A 26783-nucleotide genomic window follows, 5' to 3' on the forward strand; every position below is an offset into this window, starting at 1 on the left:
CAGTTATAAGAGTCGAGGGACATGAAAGGGAAGCAGTGGTTGGGAAGGGAGTAAGACAGGGTTGTAGCCTCTCCCCGATGTTGTTCAATCTGTATATTGAGCAAGCAGTAAAGGAAACAAAAGAAAAATTTGGAGTAGGTATTAAAATTCATGGAGAAGAAATAAAAACTTTGAAGTTCGCCGATGACATTGTAATTCTGTCAGAGACAGCAAAGGACTTGGAAGAGCAGTTGAATAGAATGGACAGTGTCTTGAAAGGAGGATATAAGATGAACATCAACAAAAGCAAAACAAGGATAATGGAATGTAGTCTAATTAAGTCGGGTGATGCTGAGGGAATTAGATTAGGAAATGAGACACTTAAAGTAGTAAAGGAGTTTTGCTATTTGGGGAGCAAAATAACTGATGATGCTCGAAGTAGAGAGGATATAAAATGTAGGCTGGCAATGGCAAGGAAAGCGTTTCTGTAGAAGAGAAATTTGTTAACATCCAGTATTGATTTAAGTGTCAGGAAGTCATTTCTGAAAGTATTCGTATGGAGTGTAGCCATGTATGGAAGTGAAACATGGACAATAAATAGTTTGGACAAGAAGAGAATAGAAGCTTTCGAAATGTGGTGCTACAGAAGAATGCTGAAGATTAGATGGGTAGATCACATAACTAATGAGGAAGTATTGAATAGGATTGGGGAGAAGAGAAGTTTGTGGCACAACTTGACCAGAAGAAGGGATCGGTTGGTAGGACATGTTCTGAGGCATCAAGGGATCACCAATTTAGTATTGGAGAGCAGCGTGGAGGGTAAAAATCATAGAGGGAGACCAAGAGATGAATACACTAAGCAGATTCAGAAGGATGTAGGTTGCAGTAGGTACTGGGAGATGAAAAAGCTTGCACAGGATAAAGTAGCATGGAGAGCTGCATCAAACCAGTCTCAGGACTGAAGACCACAACAACAACAACCTTTATAATTTTATGTTTTGAGTGTTACACATGTTACCCATGATTTCTCTTATATAATTTAATGATTTAATGTTTTGGTGCTTCACACTACTTGTTATCTCACTGCTATTGGTATTTGCATCTATATTTGATAGTTTACCTCTGGGTACTTGATTGTAATTCTTTTTCCAAATTGTCTACATAACACCACCAGGATTGTAGAAGAGCATATTCACTAACCTCTGATTAGTAAAATCTCTTCAGGGGGTATTGAAATGGGGCAACCTTCAAATCCCTACCTGAAATTCCTTCCTCATGTAAATATTCTCTGAAGAGGTCAGTTTAGCTTGAATTTTGGGCTTTCTGGTCTTTATACTGTTATGTCTATACCCAGTTCCAGTATTAGTAAATTACCCTTTAAAAATTAGTACAAATGAATTTACTACTTCAGATTATATTTCACATTAATATGTTACCCAGGATATATTAGCAACTAAGAGGAGTAAGCCATTTGTTAATAATCCAACTTTAAAATTTTGTGATATGAACTGTACAACAATGTTGCACCTCATATTCTTGAAACTTTACTTCTCCACTATTTCTGAAAAGCTACAATATTTATTCATTATGATTACTTAAAGTGATAGCTCTACTTGAGAGCTATCCAAAATACACTTAACAATATTTTATTCAAAGTTATTTGCTTGTAATTAACTAAAATGTAATTTAAATTGTTATAATATAAAACTCATTGATATTGTATGTGAAATTAAGTGAACTTTTCCAAACTGAATATCAGAACATGTAGGGCAATATGTGGCCCATTTTTTGATGTGAGTAATGAAAATCATCTAACAAGTTTAATTGTTATTTTGTAAATCTTACATTTAACAAAGTATTCAACTGTTTAGTTTTATATTAATGGAAGTGGCGCACAAGCCACAAGGAGTAGTAAGTCAGTAGTACAAGAGGCAGTGAGAGAGTCAGTCAGTCTGCATTATTGTTTCTTGCGAGCTGTTTTGTGAGCCTCTTTTGGAGGCTATCAGACAAGAAATGTATATATCTTCAATGAACATCGAAATTGATCATAATGCAAAACAAGAAAAGTGAAATACTCTATGTTTTATTTAAATATTAGTACATCAGCAATGTTGAATGCTGGGACTTTCTGAAGCAACAACCCCTAAGGATATCAAAGTTGAGTATCTCTTCATATGTAGTAGCTAAATTATTATGTGAACTTTCATTAACTGTGATTGAAATTTTCTAGTTTTCACTTGTCTACATACCTGTGAATGGTAGAGGCCCAAACTATTAATTTGCTCAGATGGTATGATTGGCAATTCACTATTACCACTGTCCAGTTATAGATAGAACTGCAAAAATTGTAAATTTTATTCTCATTCAGCATTAGTGGTAATTAAAATGCTTCCCTCCTCTCACACATTTAAGGGTGGCATTTTAACAAGTGATTGCTGCAATGCCCCTCAGCTGGTCACACTGTACAGAGTATGGCTTGCACAAGAATGTTTGTGTTTAGAAGCTACTTCCATGGCTGATTGTTTATTTATTTATTTTGATCCAACATCAACTGACTACAAAAAAAGGTTTTTTTTGTTCCAGTCTTCTGGATAAGTCAGAGCCTTACTTACTAGGGTTACATATTAATGGCTGGCACTTTTATCTACACAACTTTTTCTAAATTTAGTTGAGAGAACAGAGTTACATATATGGACTATACATAAAAATTGTTATTGCCATACTTAGATTAAGGAATCTACAGTTTGTGACTTAGTATTCATATCTGACATTCAAATATTTACAGTTTGTGACACAGTCTAAGAGCTGAGATTACATATATTTTTAGATAGATGGTCTTCCATCATACGAGTTTACTAAATCTACAAAATCATCTATTGAATATACAGGATTGTTTAGTAGCCATAATTTTAATTTCGTTTTTAGTTTTGTAATGGGCAATTTGGAGATATTAGGATGGAAGAAATTCAGTAGTTTTATGCTTGCATAGTGAGGGCTTTTCTCATAAAGTGCTGTTCTATGAGAGATGACGTGGGGTCTCTCTCTACCTCTACTGTTATGATCGTGTATTTCTTTATTAAGTGTTTTGTTACTGTTTACTGCCATAATGATTATCTTCAGCACATACAGGTTATGAACAGTTAGTATTTTAAATTTCTGCAGGACTCCCTGGCACATTTCTTTCCCATAGTTCTAAGTGCCTTTTTTTGCAAGATAAGTACACTTTTCATATTACCTTTACTGCTGGAACCCCATACCTCTATCCCATAGCTTAGGTGGGATTCATACAGTGCAAAATATATTTGCCTCAGAGTAGTGATGTTACAAAAAGGTGTCAGTTTTCTTAGGACATATATGGTAGTACTTAGCTTTTTGCAAATATCATTCACATGATCAGACCAGTTTAACTCCGCATCAAGTGTCAGGCCAAGAAATTTGGTCAAGTATTGCTTTTTAATGTATTCGTCACCCATTAAGATTTGGTTTTCATGAGTTTTTTGCCTCCCAAGATCAAATTCAATATAGACAGATTTATTTGTGTTTAATTTTAGTTTGTTTTCATTAAAATACTGCAGAATTAAGCCTACTGCAGTATTGGATTTCACTTCAAGCTGCGAATAGCTTGGATTGCCAGAAGCATCCACTATGACCAGAGCAGTATCCATGCTATCCCAGTAATTTCTGGTGTAATCTCTAAACCTTTTTTAGGGTAGGTTAATATGAAAGCTAGAGCTGCAGAATAAACATAGTTAAGTTGAAACTGCTACAACTAAAACAAAATACTTCAGCTTGTACAAAGACATGGATATTAAAAGAAATACATTTGGGGTCTTCCGTCTAAATATCAAAAGCATCAATAATAAAACAGTTATCTTTTCGCATCCATACTGGATAATGAAAGGATTGATGAAATCTCAGAAGACTTGTTATTTATCAGAGTAGCTGTCGCATCAGATTGGGGAATTACAATGAGGTAACAAAAATCACGGGATAGTGATATGCGCATACACAGATGGTGGTAGTATTGTGTACACGAAGTATAAAAGGGCAGTGCATTGATTGGTGGAGCTATCATGTGTACTTAGGTGCTACATGTGAAAAGGTTTCTGATGTGATTATGGTCTTATGATGGGAATTAACAGCATCTGAACACGGAATGGTAGTTGGAGGTACATTCATGGGACATTCCAGTTTGGAAATCATTACAGAATTCAATATTGCTAGATCCACAGTGTCAAGAACATCCTGAGAATACCACATTTTTGGGATTACTTCTCACCATGGACAATGCTGTGGTTAACGGTCTTCACTAAATCTCAAAGAGCAGTGGCATTTGCGTAGAATTGTCATTGCTAACAGACAAGCAACACTGCTTGAAATAAATGCAGAAATCAATGTGGTATATATGATGAACTTTTCCATTAAGACAGTGTGGGGAATGTTAGTGGGGTTTCGTTGGACCCTAGACAACTGGAAAACTGTAACATGGGCAGATGAGATCAAATTTCAGTTGGTAAGAGCTAATTGTAGGGTTCAAGTGCAGCACAGACACCACAAAGCTATGGACCGAAATTGTCAACAAGACACTGTGCAAGCTAGTGGTGGCTCCATATAGGTGTGGGCTGTATTTACATGAAATGGACTGGGTCCTCTGGTCCAACCAAACTGATTGTTGACTGGAAATGCTTACATTCAGCTACTTGGAGACCATCTGCAGCCATTCATATTCCCATACAAATAAGGAATTTTTATAACAATGAAAAGAATCAGTTATTGATATTATAATGTAAATGGACAGATAAAAAAAATCTAGTCATCAAGCAGTGGCAGGGGAACATGTAATGGGACACCCTTTTCTAACGTACCTTTTCTTTGTTTTCTTTTACAGAAATAGTCAACACCATGTAACTTGTATAGTTGTATAGGTGAACATTGTCTCAGATGTTTAAGTAAGTAAATGTCATATGATTTTGTATACAATGCATTATATTTCAGGTTAAAATATATAAAAAGAAATTAATTAATTAGAATTGTTATGTACTAATGGTTAAAATTACTCTTCTTTTAGAAATGTTGGAAATTAGGAGATATCTGATATATTTAAAATTAATAATATTAATTGCACAATCTAATGCTAATTATTAAATTTATTTCTGAATTCATTTACAAAATAATGATACAACTTGGTGATGCTTCTTCTTTTGTCAAAACAGTTTGTAAACTCTTTTGTTTTGTGATCTCTTTGGAATATTTTTAGTACCACAGAATGTCAGGAGTAGTGGGCATGCCTCTGATGGAGTCAGACGTATTTTTATGATTGACATTAAGAATGTAATTTCTAGTGCTATAGAAGTGGGAGTTGTAAAGATGGTGTGATATTGAAAATTGTGACAAAGAATAACATTCAAGAGTAAGACAGTTATTTAGTCAACAGGAATCCACCAAATCAAAATTTCAGCCCCAAGAATGTACCCCTAGACATGAGAACTGCAACAAACAACACGAGAAAATGAAAATAAGTAAAAAGTTTCTCTTTTGTATATTTTATGCCTCTTGAAGCTTTTGGAACTTTTGAAGAGACAACAAAAATTAACGTTGTTGTGTGGGACGGTAAGATTACAAGTGTGGGCATCAGCCGTGATCAGTTGACTGATAATGAAGTTTTTTCTGTTACACAGGAAGAAAAGACAGGTGATTGCTACGAATATGACTAAGAAACAGTTAAAACTGACGTTATGCAGCTGATTTTGGCAAAATTGAGTGCAGTTAACAGAAATAAAAAATAGATAACAATAGCAAATTTTGTGGAATTAATGATTAGTTAACAGAGATAAAAACAGATAACAATAGCAAATTTAGTGCAGTGAACGAGCAGTTAACTGAAATAAGGATGGGGAATGATAGCAAATTTATTTCACTACAATGACAATTAAATGACATAAAAACTGAAAACAACAGTAAAATGGGCAGAGTACAATAGCAAATAGATCAACTTAGTAATCAGGTTTCAGAGCTAAAAAATGGGTTGTCAGATGGATTAAAAAGTCGATATCTTAGAAAATAAATTTATTGTTTCGGAAAATGAGTTAGTTACTAATCTGCACAACAGACAAAGAACATTGATGACGTCAGAGTTGAACAGAAGGCCATTGGGGAAAAAACGGTACAGAACTTCAGTAGTTTAGATCAAAAAAATTTGAATGTTGGAAACAGTATGCTAACTAATGTAAATGTTTTGCATCAAACAATTTCAGTAGTTCAGGAAGGTTTGATTCACAAAAATCTTCCATTGAACAATGGTATTATATGGTCCAACATTCCGATCAAAAGTTTTCCATCAGGCAATTTACATCCAGTGGATTTTCTACACCACTGTAGAGATAGTTTTGTGTCGGGTATGAGTGATGATCAAAAAATTAAATTTGTTAAATGATGTCTTGAAGGTGAAGCGTTGTCTTGGATAAATCTAAATCTAAGTCAGTGGGAAACATACCAAAGTTTTGAAAAATGTTTTCAAATAAATTTTGCTCGGAAGCTGAACAGGGGAAGATTAAAAGTGAATTTTTGAATGGTCCTAATTATAGGAATAGGAACAGTACTCTGAAAGAGTTTTGTAAGAATCAACTTAAGAAGCTAACACACTCCTACAAACCATTTGACGAAATGCCATTGATTGATGCACTAAAAAAGAGATTACCAGAAAGGATGCAGTGGGATTTAATAGATGGACCTGATGATTGCCTTGACCAATTTTTATGATGTTGACAGGCTGGATAGGGCAACAGAAAGAAGTATGTACCTTATTCATTGAAATGATAGAAAACTACAGAAATAGAGAAAGCGGTAACTTCTATCAGGGTCAAAATGGTAATAGAGACAGAAAGTTTGAACATCAGCAGAATAGGAATAATGGGGATAACCATGGGCAATTTAATAGGATAAACAATCATAGAGGTAACTATTCGGGAAACGGCAGTCCGCCTCAATGAAAATCCACAGTTTTGGGGTGAGGAATTACAACAACCAGAGGACTCCCAATTTACACTTACAATTAGACAATAATAATAGTTCCATAAAAACACGGGAGAACTGCCGGATATCAGTAACGTTCTGCGCCAAAATATCGTGGCAGAACGTTACTGATATCCGGCAGTTCTCCCGTGTTTTTATGGAACAATCAGTACGCCGGGAAAGCTTTAAACATCACAATAATAATAGTGTTAATAATATGGCATAGGTATCTGAAGTTGAACAGAAGGGATATCAGATTTCTAATTTATGTTTTAATCAAAAGTCTTGGAATACTATGTTTAATTATAGTGATCAAGATACTAATCACAAACCAGAATGTGAGAGTAACGATAATTTTAATGTAGTGTGTACTAATGATTTCTTCTCTCAGTCAGAAAGCAGTGTTATTGATGTATGCAAAACAGGTGATAACTGTATTGGGTCTGAATTAGGTGGTATTTTTCATATAGATGTGAATGAGGGTTGTGAAATGACTGACATCGGTAAGTCTGATATTGGTAACTTATTATGAATGTAGGTGAGCTGTGTGACTTTGATGGTGATGAGACTTGTGTTGTTAATGATGTTATTGATAAAGTAATTTTGGAAGAATATGATGATAATGATGATGAGGATGACGATTATCAGGTATTTTGGAGTTTAAGAATAATGAAGTTTCTGAGTTATTTATGAATACAGGCTAGGTAAGTGATGTTTGTGATGATGTAAGTGAGAGTCATGGAATACCAGTCCAATCAAAGCAGTTTTTCATTAATGTCATGCAGAATAATGATCCAAACAGTACAGGTGAGTTATCTGTAAGCTTAGAGAAAAAAGATGAAAATTTTTTGAAATTTATTTGGGACCAGATTGTTGATAACATAGATAAATGTGCATTTTGGAATAAGTTAGCTGTGGTTAGTCAAAATTTGTATCCAAATTGTTGGAATGATGTGAAAGAAACTCTAAGTAGGAAGTGTAATTTTGACAATAGTATATTTACTGTTCCTTCTGAAATGGGTGATGTTAGTTGTGCTATGGAACCCATTCAGTGTGTTCAATCTTTACCTGACAACGTGAGTAACCCAAGTAATGCTATAAAACCAATAAAGTTGATAAAACTCTGCAAAAACAGTGTGGATGTAGCATTTGATGAAACTGATAGTGATCTCTTACATGAAATGTCTAATACGAGAGATGATGACTCATATTTTGGATGTCCATACATTAAGATCAAGATTGATTAGTGGGAAGGGAACTGTTTGATTGATGCAGGTAGCCCAATTTGTGGCATATCTCAACAATTTAGAGACAAGATCCAGTATAGTAAGGATTTTGTGAAAATGTCCATTGCATGTGTAAAGGTAAGAGAAGCTACTGGTAAGCAAAGCAGATACATAAAATGTCAGGTACTGTTAACGTTTAGTATAGTGGACAAGACTTATGAACATGAATGCATAATCGTAACTAGTCTTGAAGAAAATATACACTATGAATGTAGATTTATAAGACTAATTGTGTTTTGTTTGTCATCAATTTAGTATATAAGATCATGTACTTTCTAGAGTTCTATCAGTGTGTATATGCGGACAAGGAAAAAAAAAATTCCCAGATTTTTCCTCTATTTACCTGTTAAAAATACACTTTCTCCAGGGTAAAATACACTTTTCCCTGTTAAGTGACAGTACACTTTCCGTTGGAACTGTAGAGCTTATCAATCCTTTGAATGGTTACAGTTTTATACATTGGCGTAGAATTTCCCAGAATTTTAGGAAATGAAACTCAGGGGGGAAAAAAAACATGTTTTGGAAAGATCTTTGATGTGCAGTAACATGTACCCTGCTTATTTTCGTATTATTTAAATTCGAATTCCACTAAACATCGCATGTTACTTTCCAAAGCATTGAAATAGAGATTGCGTTGCGCCTTTGTAAGCCAGTCATATCTCATGTCACGTGATCTTGCCAGCCGATGACAGCAGATATTCAGAGCGTAGGACATGAGACTGAGTCAGCCAATAGCAACATCACTATTAAGTAACTTCGTGGCAGATTAAAACTGTGTGCTGGACCGAGACTCGAATTCGGGACCTTTGCCTTTTGCGGACAAGTGCTCTACCAAGTGAGCTACCCAAGCATGACTCATACCCCCATCCTCACAGCTTTACTTCTGCCAGTACCTCGTCTCCTACCTTCCAAACTTAACAGAAGCTCTCCTGCGAACCTTGCAGAACTAGCACTCCTGAAAGAAAGGATATTGCAGAGACATGGCTTAGCCACAGCCAGGGCCAGAATGTGATTTTCACTCTGCAGTGGAGTGAGTGCTGATATGAAACTTCGTGGCAGATTAAAACTGTGTGCTGGACCAAGTTTGAATACGGGTTACTGCTAGAAAGTAGCAACTGTTGCCAGCAGTGACCACCAGCCACCACCTGACAATTTCAAGTAGTTGCCTCAAGTTAACATCATAAGATACACAAAATGTGATTGAGCAGCAGACCTGAGAGCCCCATTTGGACTTGTCTTCTGTAGCGTGTTTCTGAAGATGTGTGGGAATCTGGCAAAGCACTTGCCCGCAAAAGGCAAAGGTCCCAAGTTCGAGTCTCGGTCCGGCATACAGTTTTAATCTGCCAGGAAGTTTCATATCAGTGCACACTCCGCTGCAGAGTGAAAATCCCCCAGACTGTGGCTGAGCCATGTCTCCACAATGTCCTTTCTTTCAGGAGTGCTAGTTCTGCAAGGTTCGCAAGAGAGCTTCTGTAAAGTTTGGAAGGAAGGAGACGAAGTACTGGCAGAAGTAAAGCTGTGAGGACTGGGCGTGAGTCGTGCTTGGGTAGCTCAGTTGGTAGAGCACTTGCCTGCGAAAGGCAAAGGTACTGAGTTCGTGTCTCGGTCCGGCACACAGTTTTAATCTGCCAGGAAGTTTCATATCAGCGCAGCAAACTCCGCTGCAGAGTGAAAATCTCACTCTGGAATCACTGTTAAGTAGTGTGAACACAAAAATAGGAAAAGTTAATGGTTTATATTAATATACATAGTGTCGCAACAAGAACAGCAAAGCTCCCACATATATTGTTGATCTCTTCTGCATGCTGTTACACTTTAAGATACATCACACAAATACACCAGTAAAATTTTTAATAATGACATAAATTTCTGATCTTCTGAGCTCGAAATTCTTCTAACTAGCTTGCCATCAAAGAGTTGATTTTTAAATGAGAGTCAAACGCTCTGTGCTTTAAATAATACATCGTACATTCTTGCACATAGTTCATCTTGCGTAAAAGGAAATATGCTTTGAAAGTAACACTTTTCAAACCGCCATTTGCAATATTTTCCTGCGACCTGTTAGAAACGGGTTTATTCCAGCAGTTGCCAGAGAGCGCCAGATAGGCGTCACTGCGGTTGCGCAGCTACAATGACATAGGAAGCTCACATGTTCATACGTGTAAAACATTAAAAGATCATTCATTATGTCATAGGAAACAAGACATTAGAGGATACTCCAAGAGCATTGAAATCTACCTGTAGATTCATAAAACTATATAACTTTGTTTTGTTTGTCTGGAATTTAGTATGTGAGATGATGTGATTTCTAGAGTTCTATCTTATCTATTGACTGAGTTAAACTCTATTATACACTATATAGTTATGTTTTATAATAGATTTGAGCTTTACAATTTGATATATATATGCCATGAGACTAAATGAGTAGATCATTTTACAATTTCGAAATGAGGTATTGTTCATAATTTTTACTGCAAGAATTAGGAATAGTATCTGAGCATATCTGTATGTAATACCTTATTAGTCAGTTTTATTATTGCATTTCACTCTGATTATTAATGTTTCATATGTGAACACTTTTTAACCACACTTGACATAAATGCCATATAACTGACTTTGAACAATGATTGGGGAAAGCATATCTTGTGTGATGTGAAGAGGCATTGAACAGCATATTTAGTACACAAAACAATGTTTCAGGGTTTGATGTGAATCCTAGATAGGAAGCTACCTGTCTGTTGAAACATGTGATGAAAACTCTAGGGAGGAACTGAGAGAAGTGGGCAGATCCACTCCCCACACTGCTGTACGGCTGTACCCTGCTGGACCAGTCAACTTACCAGAGATCATAGGTGCTAGTTAATGTACTCAAGCATTTATCAGCTACATCTGTGTTGTAATTGATATTTGTGAATTGCTAGCCAAACAGTGTTATTCTGCATAAAACAAAGATCCTGTAACTTACCAAACGAGAAAGCGATGGTAAGTTGGTAGACACAAGAAAAAACACACAAACACACACAGAAATTTCAAGCTTTCACAACCCAAGGTTGCTTCATCAGGAAAGAGGGAAGGAGAGGGAAAGACGAGAGGATGTGGGTTTTAAGGGAGAGGGTAAGGAGTCACTCCAATCCTGAGAGTGGAAAGACTTACCTTAGGGGGAGGGGCGGCAACTTCCTTATACACAAATATCCCGCACGTCCAGGGCCTCGCTGCGATGGACTACTTCCTTTCACGCCGATCACCTGCCACCCTACCTAAAACCTCTTTCCTCGTTACCTTAGCCAGCTGAATCCTAACCCACAACTTCTTCACTTTTGAAGGTCAGACATACCAACAATTAAAGGTAACAGCCATGGGTACCAGGATGGCCTCCTCGTACACCAACCTATTTATGGGTCACTTAGAGGAAGCCTTCTTGGTTACCCAAGCCTGCCAACCCAAACTTTGGTACAGATTTATTGATGACATATTCATGGTCTGGACTCACAGTGAAGAAGAACTCCAGAATTTCCTCTCCAACCTCAACTCCTTTGGTTCCATCAGATTCACTTGGTCCTACTCCAAATCCCATGCCACTTTCCTCGACGTTGACCTCCATCTGTCCAATGGCCAGATTCACACATCTGTCCACATCAAACCCACTAACAAGCAACAGTACCTCCATTATGACAGCTGCCACCCATTCCATATCAAACAGTCCCTTCCCCACAGCTTAGGTCTTCGTGGCAAACGAATCTGCTCCAGTCTGGAATCCCTGAACCATTACACCCAATAACCTGAAAACAGCTTTCGCATCCCGCAACTACCCTCCCGACCTGGTACAGAAGCAAATAGCTAGAGCCACTTCCTCATCCCTTCAAAGCCAGAATCTCCGACAGAAGAACCCCAACAGTGCCTCACTTGTGACAGGATACTTTCCGGGACTGGACCAGACTCTGAATGTGGCTCTCCAGCAGGGATACGACTTCCTCAAATCCTGCCCTGAAATGAGATCCATCCTTCATGAAATCCTCCCCACTCTACCAAGAGTGTCTTTCCGCCGTCCACCTAACCTTCGTAACCTCTTGGTTCATCCCTATGAAATCCCCAAACCACCTTCCCTACCCTCTGGCTCCTACCCTTGTAACTGCCCCCGGTGTAAAACCTGTCCCATGCACCCTCCCACCACCACCTACTCCAGTCCTGTAACCCGGAAGGTGTACACGATCAAAGGCAGAGCCACGTGTGAAAGCACCCACGTGATCTACCAACTGACCTGCCTACACCGTGACGCATTCTATGTGGGAATGACCAGCAACAAACTGTCCATTCGCATGAATGGACACAGGCAGACAGTGTTTGTTGGTAATGAGGATCACCCTGTGGCTAAACATGCCTTGGTGCATGGCCAGCACATCTTGGCACAGTGTTACACTGTCCAGGTTATCTGGATACTTCCCACTGACACCAACCCATCCGAACTCCGGAGATGGGAACTTGCCCTTCAATATATTCTCTCTTCCCGTTACCCACCAGGCTTCAACCTCCGCTAATTTCAAGTTGCCACCCCTCGTACCTCACCTGTCATTCAACAACATCTTTGCCTCTGTACTTCCACCTCGACTGACATCTCTGCCTAACCTCTTTGCATTTACGTATGTCTGCCTGTGTCTGTATGTGTGCCGACGGATATGTGCGTGTGTGCGAGTGTATACCTGTCCTTTTTTCCCCCTAAGATAAGTCTTTCCACTCCCGGGATTGAAATGACTCCTTACCCTCTCCCTTAAAACCCGCATCCTTTCGTCTTTCCCTTTCCTTCACTCTTTCCTGATGAAGCAACCGTTGGTTGCGAAAGCTTGAATTTTGTGTGTTTGTTTGTGTTTGTTTGTGTGTCTATCAACCTGCCAGCGCTTTCGTAATTTATCAAAAAACAAAGATGATGTGACTTACCAAACGAAAGCGCTGGCAGGTCGAAAGTCACACAAACAAACACAAACATACACACAAAAAGTTCAAGCTTTCGCAACAAACTGTTGCCTCATCAGGAAAGAGGGAAGGAGAGGGAAAGACGAAAGGATGTGGGTTTTAAGGGAGAGGGAAAGGAGTCATTCCAATCCCGGGAGCGGAAAGACTTACCTTAGGGGGAAAAAAGGACGGGTATACACTCGCACACACACACATATCCATCCACACATATACAGACATAATATATATAGATGTGAATATAATAGAGGGAAACATTCCACGTGGGAAAAATATATCTAAAAACAAAGATGATGAGACTTACCAAACAAAAGTGCTGGCAGGTCGATAGACACACAAACAAACACAAACATACACACAAAATTCAAGCTTTCGCAACGTATCCTCAAATATCCTGGTTTATGTGGCTGATTGATTTTGTACTATAATCCTACTCATGACTGAGTATATTCTTCTGGTCTGTACTTGTCGTTGTGAGTTTTTCAAGTCAGCTCACTCATCATACACTTAGGCTGTGAAATTTTTCTCTTCTCTTCTGAAGATTTTGAACAAGTGATTTTATGTATGTAAACTTACAAATTGTAAAACTAGTAATTTACATTGTCTCTGTATTTATTTCTATAGTTTAGTGGTGTAATGTTGTGGTTTTGACTTCGTGTTATTTGTCTTGTGACAGCATGTTCCACATAACTGAAAAAAAATTTTGTCAGGGGGATATTGTAATGGGTCACTCTTTTCTAACATAACCTTTTTTTATAGAAATGTCGACACCAAGTAGCTTTTATAGTTGAACATTATCTCAGCTGTTTAACTAAATGAATTTCATATGATTTTCTATATGATGTGTTATATTTGACACTAACAACTACAAAAAAAAATTAATTTATTACAATCAATGTGTACTAATGGTTAAAATTACTCTTCTTTTAGAAATGTTGAAATTAGGAAATATCTGACATATTTAAAATTCATATTATTAATTGCACAATCTAATGCTAATGATTTAATTTATTTCTGAATTCATTTACAAAATAATTATATAACTTGGTGATGCTTCTTCTTTTGTCAAGACAGTTTGTGAACTCTCTTGTTTTGTGATCTCTTTGGAATATTGTTAGTACCACAGAATGTCAGGAGCAGTGGGCATGCCTCTGACGGAGTCAGATGTATTTTTACGATTGACACTAAAAATGTAATTTGTAGTGTTATAGAAGTGGGAATTGTAAAGACGGCATGATACTGGAAAATGTGACAAAGAATAAAGTTCAGGATTAAGACAGGCATATCTTCATCAGTTGTTTAGTCAACAGGAACCCGCCAAATCAAAATTTCAGCCTCAAGAATGTACCCCTATATGTGAGCACTGCAGCCAACAACAAGAGAAAAATGAAGATAAGTAAAAAGTTTTTCTTTTGTATATCTTATCCCTCTCAAAGCTTTCGATTTTGAAGAGACAGGAAAAATTAATGTTGGCGTATGGGAGGATAATTACACACACACAAAAGGACTTAACTTTCACAAGCTTACGGAGCCAGTGGCTCCTTCTTCTGGTGAAAGAGTGAAGGGGAAGGAAGAAGGAAGATTGAAAAGAACTGGAGAGGTTTAGGGAAAGGGGTACAGTTTAGAAAAGTCACCCAGAACCCCAGGTCAGGGGACACTTACTGGTAAGTCTTTCCTTCCATCCCCTGACCCGGGGTTCTAGGTGACTTTTCTAAACTGTACCCCTTTCCTTAAACCTCTCCAGTCCTTTTCCTTTGCTCCTCTTCCTTCCCCTTCAACTCTTCCACCAGAAGGAGGAGCTACTGGCTCTGAAAGCTTGAGAAAGTTAAATCTTTCTGTGCGTCTGTTCCCCTGCCGCTGCCGCTTGGTGAGTAGATTTTTTTATCTGTCCATTTACATTATACTAACGGATTTTTGTGTATGACAGTGCAGCATGTCAGAACATTCTGGACAATTCGAGTGAGTGATTTGGCTGCCCAGATCAGCTGACAAGAATACCATCGAACATTTGTAAGACAGAAACAGGATGTCAGTTTGTGCACAAAATTCTTCACCGTCAACACTTGGATATAGAGACAGCATGGCTCAGTATTTCTGGATGGGACCTCCACTGTGTACATGTCATGTCGAGTTGCTGCACTAATTCGGGCAATAGAAGGTCCAACACGATATTAGGAGGTATCCCATGACTTTTATAACCTCAGTGTATTCATCACAGAGCCCTGCGCAATTCTGTCTCAGGCTCTTCATTGTTTCTCATAATGTATGTTGATGATCTGTCTTGCACTTCTGAATACTGTTGATTGCAAATTTACAATGTTTGCAGGCACAACAACCACTATAATAGAGAGATATCGGACACCATCACTGACAACAGTTTATTGAAAGTTTTTTTACCGGTTTCACAAACCTAAACAAGTCAAATTATATGCAGTTTTAATTAAGTCACAAAAACCCTGAGGAATACTCAATGACACTTAACAACCACCAGTTACAGGGAGCTGATAGCACCAAGTTACTGGGCGTTCACATAGACTCTGAAGCAAACATGGAACATTACATTTAGCATGTAGTGTGAAGAGACTGAGCTCAGAAACATTTGCACTAAGAACTCTCTCTTGCACTAGAGACCACTTGGTTTCAAAGGCAGTTTATTTTGTTTGTGTGCACTCTATCATGCTTCATCCAATTATTTTCTTAGTGAAGTCTCCTCTTGCTCAGAACACCCTCATTGCTCAGAAAAAAGTGATTATAGTGCATTTAAAATTAGTTGTGACTTTTGACAGTTCAGTGCACAGTGAATACTGGGCAGTGTAGTTGCCAGAATGTGCTGAATGTGGAACTTTTCAAACTTGCTTGATTGCCAGAACGGCAAGCTATGCAAGCTCACCTGTCTGCAATCTTGCTAAAACAATCTTAAAGAAGCAATTTGGGAATAAACTCTGATTCTCACATATCTTATGGCTTTATTTGTCAGCTTCATGATGAACTGCCAATCATTTTGTTAACGGTCATGTTAATGTGATATTTCGATATTAAGGAAACTACTGCACAAAATTCTTAGAGTTTGTAGTGAAAAATATGGGTAGCCATGAACTTGCTTTTGGTGGTTGTTAGATCATATGTAGCTGCATATGAAATTTAGGTAACATACTGAATTATTCTTTAAACTTGGAATGATATCGCTATCTATTTTCAATGTTGAGAAAATGGAATGTATGTAAAGGGCTTTGTCACAAACAAATGCACCAGTGAAAAAGCCAGAATAAAATATTAATAAATCCCTCATATCTCATGAATGGTCTGAGATACTGAAACAAGTTTTTAGCAAATCATATCTCATGAATGGTCTGAGATACTGAAACAAGTTTTTAGCAAATGATACCACGCAAAGAGGAGAGTATTTTTCCACATGAGTGACATGTTAAACTTCCATATCTAACCTGATATTCAAGCAACTACAGTTTTTTAGATGAAATAATGTAACATTTAAAGACTGTCAATAGCTGGTGAAAAGAGATTTGCTGTGGATTTTGCGACAATATAAGTGAAGCAGTTACAAGTTCAATTTAATACTGAGAATGGGCTTAATCATAACTATTGACCTGTCTTGCACTCAATTGTTAGTTTAATAACACACTGTTGAGGATTCTGTCACAATTTCAATCGCATTAGAATGGCAATGAGATGAATATTTGTAAACTCTGCTGTGTTTAGACATGGCACAAGAGAATTACGTATTACTCAAAACTTGTCATAATCCTTCATGAATACATGTCTCCTCAGTCACATTCCTTTTCACCTAGGCTCATATACTCTCAGTCAGATTTAAATAAGCATGATATGGAGGAAGCCTGATTAAACTATGCCCTTTCATATCAGCCAGTTTGTCAACATAGCAGTGTGGAGTTGTTGATTTGTACTAAAGTTCCCATTTACACAAATTATGTTTGCCTTCATCTCACAGAACATTTCTTTGTACCTAGAGCAAAATATTTGCTTTCTTCTGTGCATTGTTGAAGCTTTATCCATCAATCAGAGTGGTATGGCGCATTGTCCCTTACCGTTGTCAAATTCAGAGAAATATTATGCAACACAACATTACCTTCACAACCAGTGAATGTATTCTTGGACGACCACTTTTATTGCAAATCTTGTGATCAAACGTGCTGCACTGATTTTATAAATGCAACACCAACACAAAACACTAGTTCAATTACTGAAGAACACTTCAGCACCAGAAAATATCACTTTACTTTGAGAGCTAATGCACATAGGAGCATCTAGTGCGTGGCATGACATGGTAGTGTTTATCCACGGCCTGGCAACACGGATGCTTTACCATCCAAACTGCTGGCAGCGTGGTAGGGAAAGCCAGCTTGCCGTTAGTGTTACCTGGGCAATGGCATCATGTGCCCTCCAGTGAGCCAAACCTCAAAAGTCGCAACTGATTTTAAACACACTATAGAATCATGTATAAAATAAGTCCAGGAAACTACTATTCAGTAATTCGTGAAAATGAGCTTATCACATAAAACATATAACTATTGTTTTAAAGGGGGGTGGTAGAGTGGTAAGGGACCAAACTGCTAGGTCATCGGTCCCTCAGACATTGCATAGTACGGATATGTATTATTACTGTTTATGTTTGCCGAACTGATCGTTTAGCAATACAATAACATTTAAGCCTATCAAAACTGTTCTGAACATACACTATTGAAGGGTGAAGATGATAATTTGTCAAATGTTAATACAAGTATTTTCTGTACATAATTTTATTTTCTTTCAGAGAGTTAGTTTCAGAAATGCTTTGGATATGAAATATTTCCATAAAAACTTTCATCCCCTATTTTACCCTCTTAGGGGTTGAGATTCCAGAAACACTGAAACACACAAGTACAGTTGCATTAGATTTACTTGTGCAGACACGGCAGGCATCGTCAACAGACATTAGCTTCAAGAATACAACCCTTAAGGAGATTACAAAATTCATCATGTCACTAAAAAGTACAAACTTGTCATGGTATAACTGTGATTTTGACACAATACTAAAATCTTGTGCTGCCGTGTAATCAAACAATTAATGACCCAGAGCATATTTCCTGACTGATCTGCATAAGTGGTAATAATATGTCTCTACAAAACTAGATAAAAGCAAATCTCATCTTTTTACTGACCTACATCATTCTCTCAATCTTTTCAAAAGTGTATGAGAAGGTGGCCTATAAAAAATACTGACTCATCTAACTGAGTAGAATTTATTAACTACCTCTTAATTTGGCTTTTGTACAAGGTTTTCCACAGAGAAATCAGTGTGAGACATCACATATGAAATGCTAGCAGAACTGAATAAGAAAACTTTTCCTTTTGGTATATTCTGTGACCTTGTCAAAGCCTCTAATTGTGTGAATCACAAAATTCTACTTGGTAAACTAAAGTGTAATGAAATTAATGACATCCTTCTTGCATGAATGCAGTCTTAAATTCATAACAGAAAGAAAAGGTTGTTACTGACAGACTGCAACAAACATTATACAAATCTGACAATGGGAAGACCATAAAATGTGGAGTGCTACAAGCACTGGTACTGGACCCACCCTTGTTTCTAACCTATAAAAAAAATGGAAATGTCGTGTGGCTAGGGCCTCCCGTCGGGTAGACCGTTCGCCTGGTGCAGGTCTTTCGATTTGACGCCACTTCGGCGACCTGCGCGTCGATGGGGATGAAATGATGATGATTAGGACAACACAACACCCAGTCCCTGAGCAGAGAAAATTTCCGACTCAGCCGGGAATCGAACCCGGGCCCTTAGGATTGACAGTCTGTCACGCTGACCACTCAGCTACCGGGGCGGACTTCTAACCTATGTGACTAATCTTGCACTAACTTTAAAGGACAGTTCAAAAACTGAAATATTTAGCAATTACAGAAACATACTATGAAGAGTTCCGACTCAACCTTAGCAACATGGCTTAGGTAATAACTGAAAAGACCTATATCAGGGTTGCAGGTAACAGTTTAAATCTTACTTCTCAAAGACTAATATTAAGCAATTTCAGACCAACAATAATGATCTGTTGGCACCATATGTAATTGTTATATACTAAATGAAACACACTGTGAAAAATTACTTGGGGTCCAATTGGATAATAAGTTAAAATGGAGCAAACATGGATATAAACTAATGAAGAAGCTCAGTTCAGCATGTTTTGCCCCTTAGAGGCACCTCTCATTGTGTTGACCAAAAGACACAAATGTTAGCTTCTATTACATATTTTCACTCCCTGTTATCTTACTGAACTATATTCTGGGACAGTGCATACAGAGAATAAAGTAATCACCAGAAATAAATAGTAAATGTAACATGTCAAGTACATAATATACATCTTGCTGAAAGCTCTTTAAGAATATTGGAATTTTTACACTCAGGAACAATATGCACTTTAACTCCTTAATAGTTTTTGTTCCTGGCAAAAAAAATCTATGTTAACTAAACTGTGATTTGCATATTTATAATACAAGAGACAAAAATAGTTTTCATTTAGACTTTGGCTCCTTATCCACCATTCCATAGGAAGTTATGTATTCTAGAGCTACTTCCAGCTCCATCAATACAGAAAAGTTTCCTGATCCCTAGCCAGAACCCAGTCCAACATACTGTTCCTGCACTGTTTCTTGGCTCATAGAAAACCACAAATGGCCTTGCCATCAAATTACCCTTCTCCTTCCACAGTGACCTCCATCTGTTCAGATTCTGCAAGTCCTTAACACTAACCAACATAGTGCTGCAAACCATGTCATCAGACCCAAACCTCCTTGCAATTCCTCCTCTCCATGTGTAAAAATCTCCTGCTATGCAAATTTCTGGATCCCATATTCACACAATGAAAATCTAGCCTTCCAGGAACTACAGCAGTATGCACAATGGCGCCTCACAAAACTGTCCACAATGTGCACTTCCTACCCCCATCTTGAAATACCATTACCTACCAACTCTGCAACAACCTCCAAATTTCCCCCACATCCCCTCAAAGCTGACAAACCTTGTCTTACAGACTTGCTAAATTTACCCCACCCTCAAAAATTCCCTCCCACTACCATACAGGATCCAGAGCCTAAACATATCCGAAACACAGTCATGAACCTTTCCTACAAACGCCTTAGCCCCACAGAAGTATCAGTCCTTTCCAAAGGCCTCACCCTTTGCCCCACTTCCAAATTTAATCATGCAGGACTATTTAAAGACCTTCTGTTCTTATGCCAGTTCCTACAATGGAAACACTTTTTTACCACCACTCAACTAAAGACCAATGTTGAACCCTGCCACTCCTCCATCCAACCGTTATCCACCTCCATTGCCCCAAACCATCCCCTGTTAACTTTCTAAAGTTTTGTAACCTCAAACCTTGGGTCATTATCGTCCCCCATATCTCTCAACATGCAAGCTAACCTTACACCCACAGAAAGAATTGCACTCCAGCACCTAAAAACTGATCCCAACCTTATAATCCTACGTGCTTACAAAGGCTTCATCATGCTTGTTTTGAACTGCAAAGATTACCTGTCAGAACAACTCCACCAGCTGTCAGATTCCTCCACCAACAAACCCTGTCACAGTGACCCCAATCCAGAAATCCAACAGAATCTCCAGTCTCTCCTCAAATCCTTAACCCCATCCCAGAATCCCCCCCCCCCCCCCCACGTCCATCTCTCTCCTCATCCCTGCCCCTCCCCACACTCCTACCTTCTACATGCTTCATGAAGTCCACACACACATCTGTCCAGGATGTCCCACTGTGTACAGTTACTGTGAACCCAGCTGAGAGAATCTCCACTCTCACAAACCAACACCTTCAGCCTATTGCCCACAACCTAACCTATATACAATATACCAACAATTGCCTCGACCGACTCTCCACAGTTCCTGTTCCTTTACCACAAGTTGCCATTATCATTACTACTGAAGTCACCTTCCTTTACACTAACATCCCTAATGCCCATGTCCTTGCCGCTATTGAATACTACCTTTCCCAATGTCTGACAGATTCCAAACCTATAACCTCCTTTCTAATCACCATAGCCAATTATATCCTCACCCCTAATTACATTTCCTTTGAAAAGACCATCTACAAACACATCTCGGGTATGGCTACAGGCACCTGCTTGGCACCATCCTATGTCAACCTCTTCATCGACCATCTAGTGGAATCCTTTCTAACTACTCAGAATCCCAAGTCCCTCACCTGACTCTGATTCACTGATGAAACCTTCATGATCTGGATCAAGGGTGAGAGCCTCAACACCTTCTCCCCCATTCACTTCACCTCATCCTCCTCAACCCAGAAAGCCACCATCCTTGATGTTGACCTCCACCTGAAAGATGGCGACATCAGTACCTCCATCCATATCAAACCTGCCAACGACCAGCAATATCCCCACTTCCACAGCTGCCACGCATTCAATACCAAGAAGTCCCTTCAATACAGTATAGACACTTTTGGCAATCTCATCTACAGTTACAAGCAGTCCATGCTGAAATATACCAAGAGTCTCTAAGAGGCCTTCACAGACCATAATTACACTCCCAACCTTGTAAAAAGACAGATCTCCCATGTCTTATCTCGCCACTCACTCACCATCATCAAAAGTCCTACTGTCCAGCCACAGAGTTGCATTCCCATCATGATTCAGAACCACACATGACTTAAGGAATGGAATTACATTCTCCACCAAGGTTCCGACTATCTCTCATCATGCCCTGAAATGAGGAATGTCATACGTAATACCCTTCCTCTCCTCCCAGAGTGATATTCCACCACCCACTGATACTACACAAAATCCTTGTCCATCCCAACACAACCCCCACTCCCAACCACTTGCCTAATGGCTTATATCCCTATAATAGACCTAGATGCAAGACATGTCCCATACATCCCTCCTGCCACCACCTACTACAGTCCGGTCACAAGCATCACCTATTCCATCAAAAGCAATGACTACCTGTGAAAACAGTCATGTGATCTACAAGCTAGGCTGCAACCACTGTGTTGCATTCTATGAGGCCAAGAAACAGCTAGATCACACAATTGCATAGCATGCTGCCCTACACAATGCTCTTCATTTCAATGATTGCTTCACAGCCTGTGCCATCTGTGTTCTTCACACCAACACCAGCTTTTCTGAACCACGCAGGTGGGAGCTCTACCTACAATATATCCTATGTTCCTGCAACACTGCTGGCCTCAACCTTCATTAGTCATTGTCTTTTACCCTCCTATCCCCTTCTCTGTTCCCATTCCACCACTACACAGCCCTCTATTCCAACAACACATGGTGCCCCCCCCCAACCCCCCCTCCCCCCCCCCCCAATCACCCACTATGTCTAACCTTCCGACTACAATTAGCTGCCTTACCCTCTCCCTACCTTGTCCCTGTATGCTCCCATACTGTCCCCACTCCTACCCTACTGTTCCTCCCCCTTTCCACCCCCCCACCCTAGCCTCCTCCTTATCCACACCACCCACTTTGCTTCTCCCATCATGTGCTGCTGCTAGCAGTCTGGCCTTGGCAGCCAGAGACTTTGGTGATATGTGTGTGAGTTGCATTAGCACAAGCATGTGCACTTTGTGTGTGTGTGTGTGTGTGTGTGTGTGTGTGTGTGTGTGTGCCTGTTGTCTAATTATGAAGAAGGTTTATATATCTAAAAACAAAGATGCTGTAACTTACCAAACGAAAGCGTTCGTATGTTGATAGGAGAGAATAAAAAACACACAAACACACACACAAATTTCGAGCTTTCGCAACCTAAGGTTGCTTCATCAGGGAAGGGGGAAGGAGAGGAAAAGACGAAAAGATGTGGGTTTTAAGGGAGAGGGTAAGGAGTCATCCCATTTCTGGGAGTGGAAAAACTTACCTTAGGGGGAAAAAAGGACAGATATACACTCGCACACACACACACCCATCCGCACATATACAGACACAGTTACCAACGCTTTCATTTGATAAGTTACAGCATCTTTGTTTTTAGATATATTTTTCCCACTTGGAATGTTTCCCTCTATTATTTTCATATGATGAAGGTTTGTTAGACTAAAGGCTTTGTTTGACAATCTTTTTGTTGTGCCTACTTGCGACTCAACATATCCTCTATATGGTGAGCAGCAAGTATCATTTTCATAACATTATTAAATAAATATTAAGATATCAATAGCATATAAAAAATAGTAGCTATCAAATATAACTGAGGAGGCAGCAGTGTTTCTCCAACTACCTGTTTTCTTTTTAATTTACTTGATTAAATTTAGTTGGCATAATCATGAATAGCAGTATAGCAATAGTTCGTTGTTAACATAATATACAGATCAAGTTTCTAAACTGCCTTTGTCTCTTGTTGATATATATACCCAAGGTTACTGCACATTCCTGGAGGTTCTACTTCTTGGGAAATATGGAATATGATGTACGAATGAATGTATAAATGATATCTGACCTGCCAGTCTGCCAATTGCCCTTTGTAATCGAACATGAAACAGTACATACATTATTTGAAGCCTCTTGCTTTAGGACATGAAAACAAAAATATATGGAATGATCAATGCTTTCAGAATGTAGAAAGACAAAAATATGGTTTTATTCGCAGCAAATTTGAATCTTAAAAATGAAGTCACATTGAAGATACAAAACAAAGTGAAGGAATTCTTCACTCATATAATGTATTCCAGAGATCTCACTATGAAAAGGAATCTATCTGGTTGTGGAGTATTCAAGGCACAGCATATACTAACAAACCTACTAAAACAACTAATATTTGCTCCTCTGCAATATATGTTATTTTTTATAAAACTGACATGTCACCTGCTTGCACACTAGACAGCATCTCAAATGTTATATCAAATCACAGCTGCTTTGTACTCAGTATGACCATGCCATACATACATAAGCAAACAGAAGCTCTCCAGCACGCATACAAAAGATCAACTGGCAACAAAAACAATATAGCACATCTCACAGATCAGTTCCATAAAGCTGACTAGAAGGTGTTTCATGTTAGTTCAGAAAGGAGTCATATACACCTTCGGTTTGGAAAATATTTCAGTTATCAGTTAGGATGGTGGTTTTTTGGAGAAGTTGAAAGAACATTCTGCAGATCCATTTCATCAGCTTCACTGATGAGTATAATCTGAAGGGTCTTAAAACTAATATCATTGGTTGTAATATATTTCATTTTAGCACTTTTATATCAAGTACTTCATAACATAAATTATTCTGAAACTAAATAAAATGTGTGTCTCTAACTTCCATCTCCACTCTAGAGACTTTTTCCAGAGAGATATAAGCATATCATTCATGCATTGTAAAGTAAATCTAAATTACACGTGAAATTACAATGCAGTGTATCAGCGAATAATTCTAAAACTTATCCAGAAAAGACGAAAGTACAAAAATAAGTGAAATAACTGAAGTGCCAGTAACAGATATGGAAAATAAATGGATTCATCAGAAGTTTGATGAGTAAGACAGAAAAATCAGGCTAAAAATTACCAGAAACTGAGGTGATAGGGCACATACAAACATTAAAAGGGTTTTACAAACTGAACTGCAAAGGTCTGCTTCACATTTCTGTCAGACTTTGAACACAAGATAGTGAAATGGGAGAAGATACCAAAAGCATAGAAAAACAGAAATAAAAGTAGCTTCATGGGGGGGGTGTGAAAGAACAGTTAAGAGAGATAAAGGTTGTATCACGAACTGCAAAACCTAAGCCCAATCAAGACAATAGGTACATCTGAAATACCTTCATTCTGATGAATATGAACAACTTTTATCTGATTCTGTCATGTTTGGTTTATCTTTTTCTGACATCTGTTTATGATATCTATCTGAAGTTGATGTGTTATTCTCTAAAATAAAAGCTAAGTGACACTGCAGATTATGTAAATCAGCAAGAAAATGTTACGACAGCTGTATCATTTTCAAAGTGGTAGGTACCAAATATCAGAATGTAGGTATGTACATTTTTCTTCGAGAAAAATAGTTCATAATTACAATTAATCCCAGTTAATGATCATATTAAATTCTGTGAACTTACATTGTGGCAAAAGTACATTATTTTGACACGAATATTTTGTTCCTGACAATAGTGTTTAGAAATACTGTTTCTGATATACTGATTATTTTGCTACCACTATACAATATATTAAACAGTGAACAGAAGCTACTGCAGTGATGATTAAATTACTTACATGTAATATATTTTGCATTTCTTGCAGTTTTTTTGTATTTGTACAGATGCCTCTTGTCTCCATAACTACGAAAAAGACAAATATTATTAAAACAAACTGAGAATAGTTGCATAAAGTTGCTTTTCACACTAAAAGTCAGTATAAGTGCCAACACTGTTGTCTGTTTGTATATATCCAGGCATGCTTATTTGTCTCTAAAATCTGGATTTATTAAAGAAAGTAAAATGAATGGCTAAAACATATATAAACCATGTAACATCAGTGCTGAATGGAAACATCTGCCACTCATGTTATCATGAGCTACATCTTTACATAACTGAATAGAACACATTCTTCAAAGGTAATTGTAGGGAAAGAAAACACGAAAGAATCTCAGACTGTGAAATAACTCACACAGTAATTTTTCATGTGTTTACCATTATAAACTGAAACTAATGTACAGGCAAATGCCGGGATGGTTCCTTTGAAAGGGCACGGCCGATTTCCTTCCCAATCCTTGCCTAACCCGAGCATGCGCTCCGTCTCTAATGACCTCGTTGTCGACGGGACGTTAAACACTAACCACCACCACCACTAATGTACAAGCACATAATGTCAAAATTTCAAAGGGGATGGATAGAAAGTCATATCCTGGGATGAGAGAGACTCATATCTCTTAGTAACATTATAATTTTGTCATGTGAATTTTACTTTTGATAAGTACATAATACAAATCACTCTAAAAAGTTTACGTAGAAACAGAATCTAATAGTTATTTTAGTGTACCATTACAATACCATATGACTGAACATTTGTGGTCAAAGAACATTTAAAGAGAAAATATATTACTTAAATTTATGGCACTGAAATTAACACCTTGTTTGTTTGTTATAGCATTTCAATTTTGGTAACCATGAACCATTGCCAGGTCTCACAATTTTAATGGTGACACACTGACAGCAAAAACACTGCATCAGCTCTAACACTTCTAACAGCTGACAATATGAATTACCTCTTTCTTTAGCTTGAATGTAGCAGTATATTCTTGATGTGAGGTGAAACATGTTGGTTGACTTTATTTTTACAGACATGTGAAGTTGTGATTGAAACTGTTACACTTTAATAAAGTGTAACATTTACTTCTGAATGGCCACTGCCAAACTGAGGCAAACTGCAGACTCGACCATCCAGTTGTCGAAAATACTACACACCACAATACAAATGTCTTCAACAGCTGCTTCACTCTGCAGGTCATTTGGCTACAGCCTTTCAACACAAGTTTACATATCCTGCACTCTCACAATGCCCTGGCCTAAACATC

The 26783-nt window shown here is 38.1% G+C and overlaps 1 protein-coding gene across 1 annotated transcript in view; it reads right to left on the reverse strand.

The window, feature by feature from the left end:
* Nucleotides 1-26783, reverse strand: part of LOC126456406 (DNA polymerase nu-like) — a 242271-nt gene that overhangs the window by 124040 nt on the left and 91448 nt on the right. Inside the window, exon 5 of the mRNA XM_050092158.1 lies at nt 25484-25548. Within this exon, the coding sequence (XP_049948115.1) occupies nt 25484-25548 (65 nt within the window). The remainder of the gene's footprint in view (nt 1-25483; nt 25549-26783) is intronic.

The sequence above is a fragment of the Schistocerca serialis genome, chromosome 2, assembly GCF_023864345.2.
Source record: "Schistocerca serialis cubense isolate TAMUIC-IGC-003099 chromosome 2, iqSchSeri2.2, whole genome shotgun sequence".
Classification (NCBI taxonomy): domain Eukaryota; kingdom Metazoa; phylum Arthropoda; class Insecta; order Orthoptera; family Acrididae; genus Schistocerca; species Schistocerca serialis.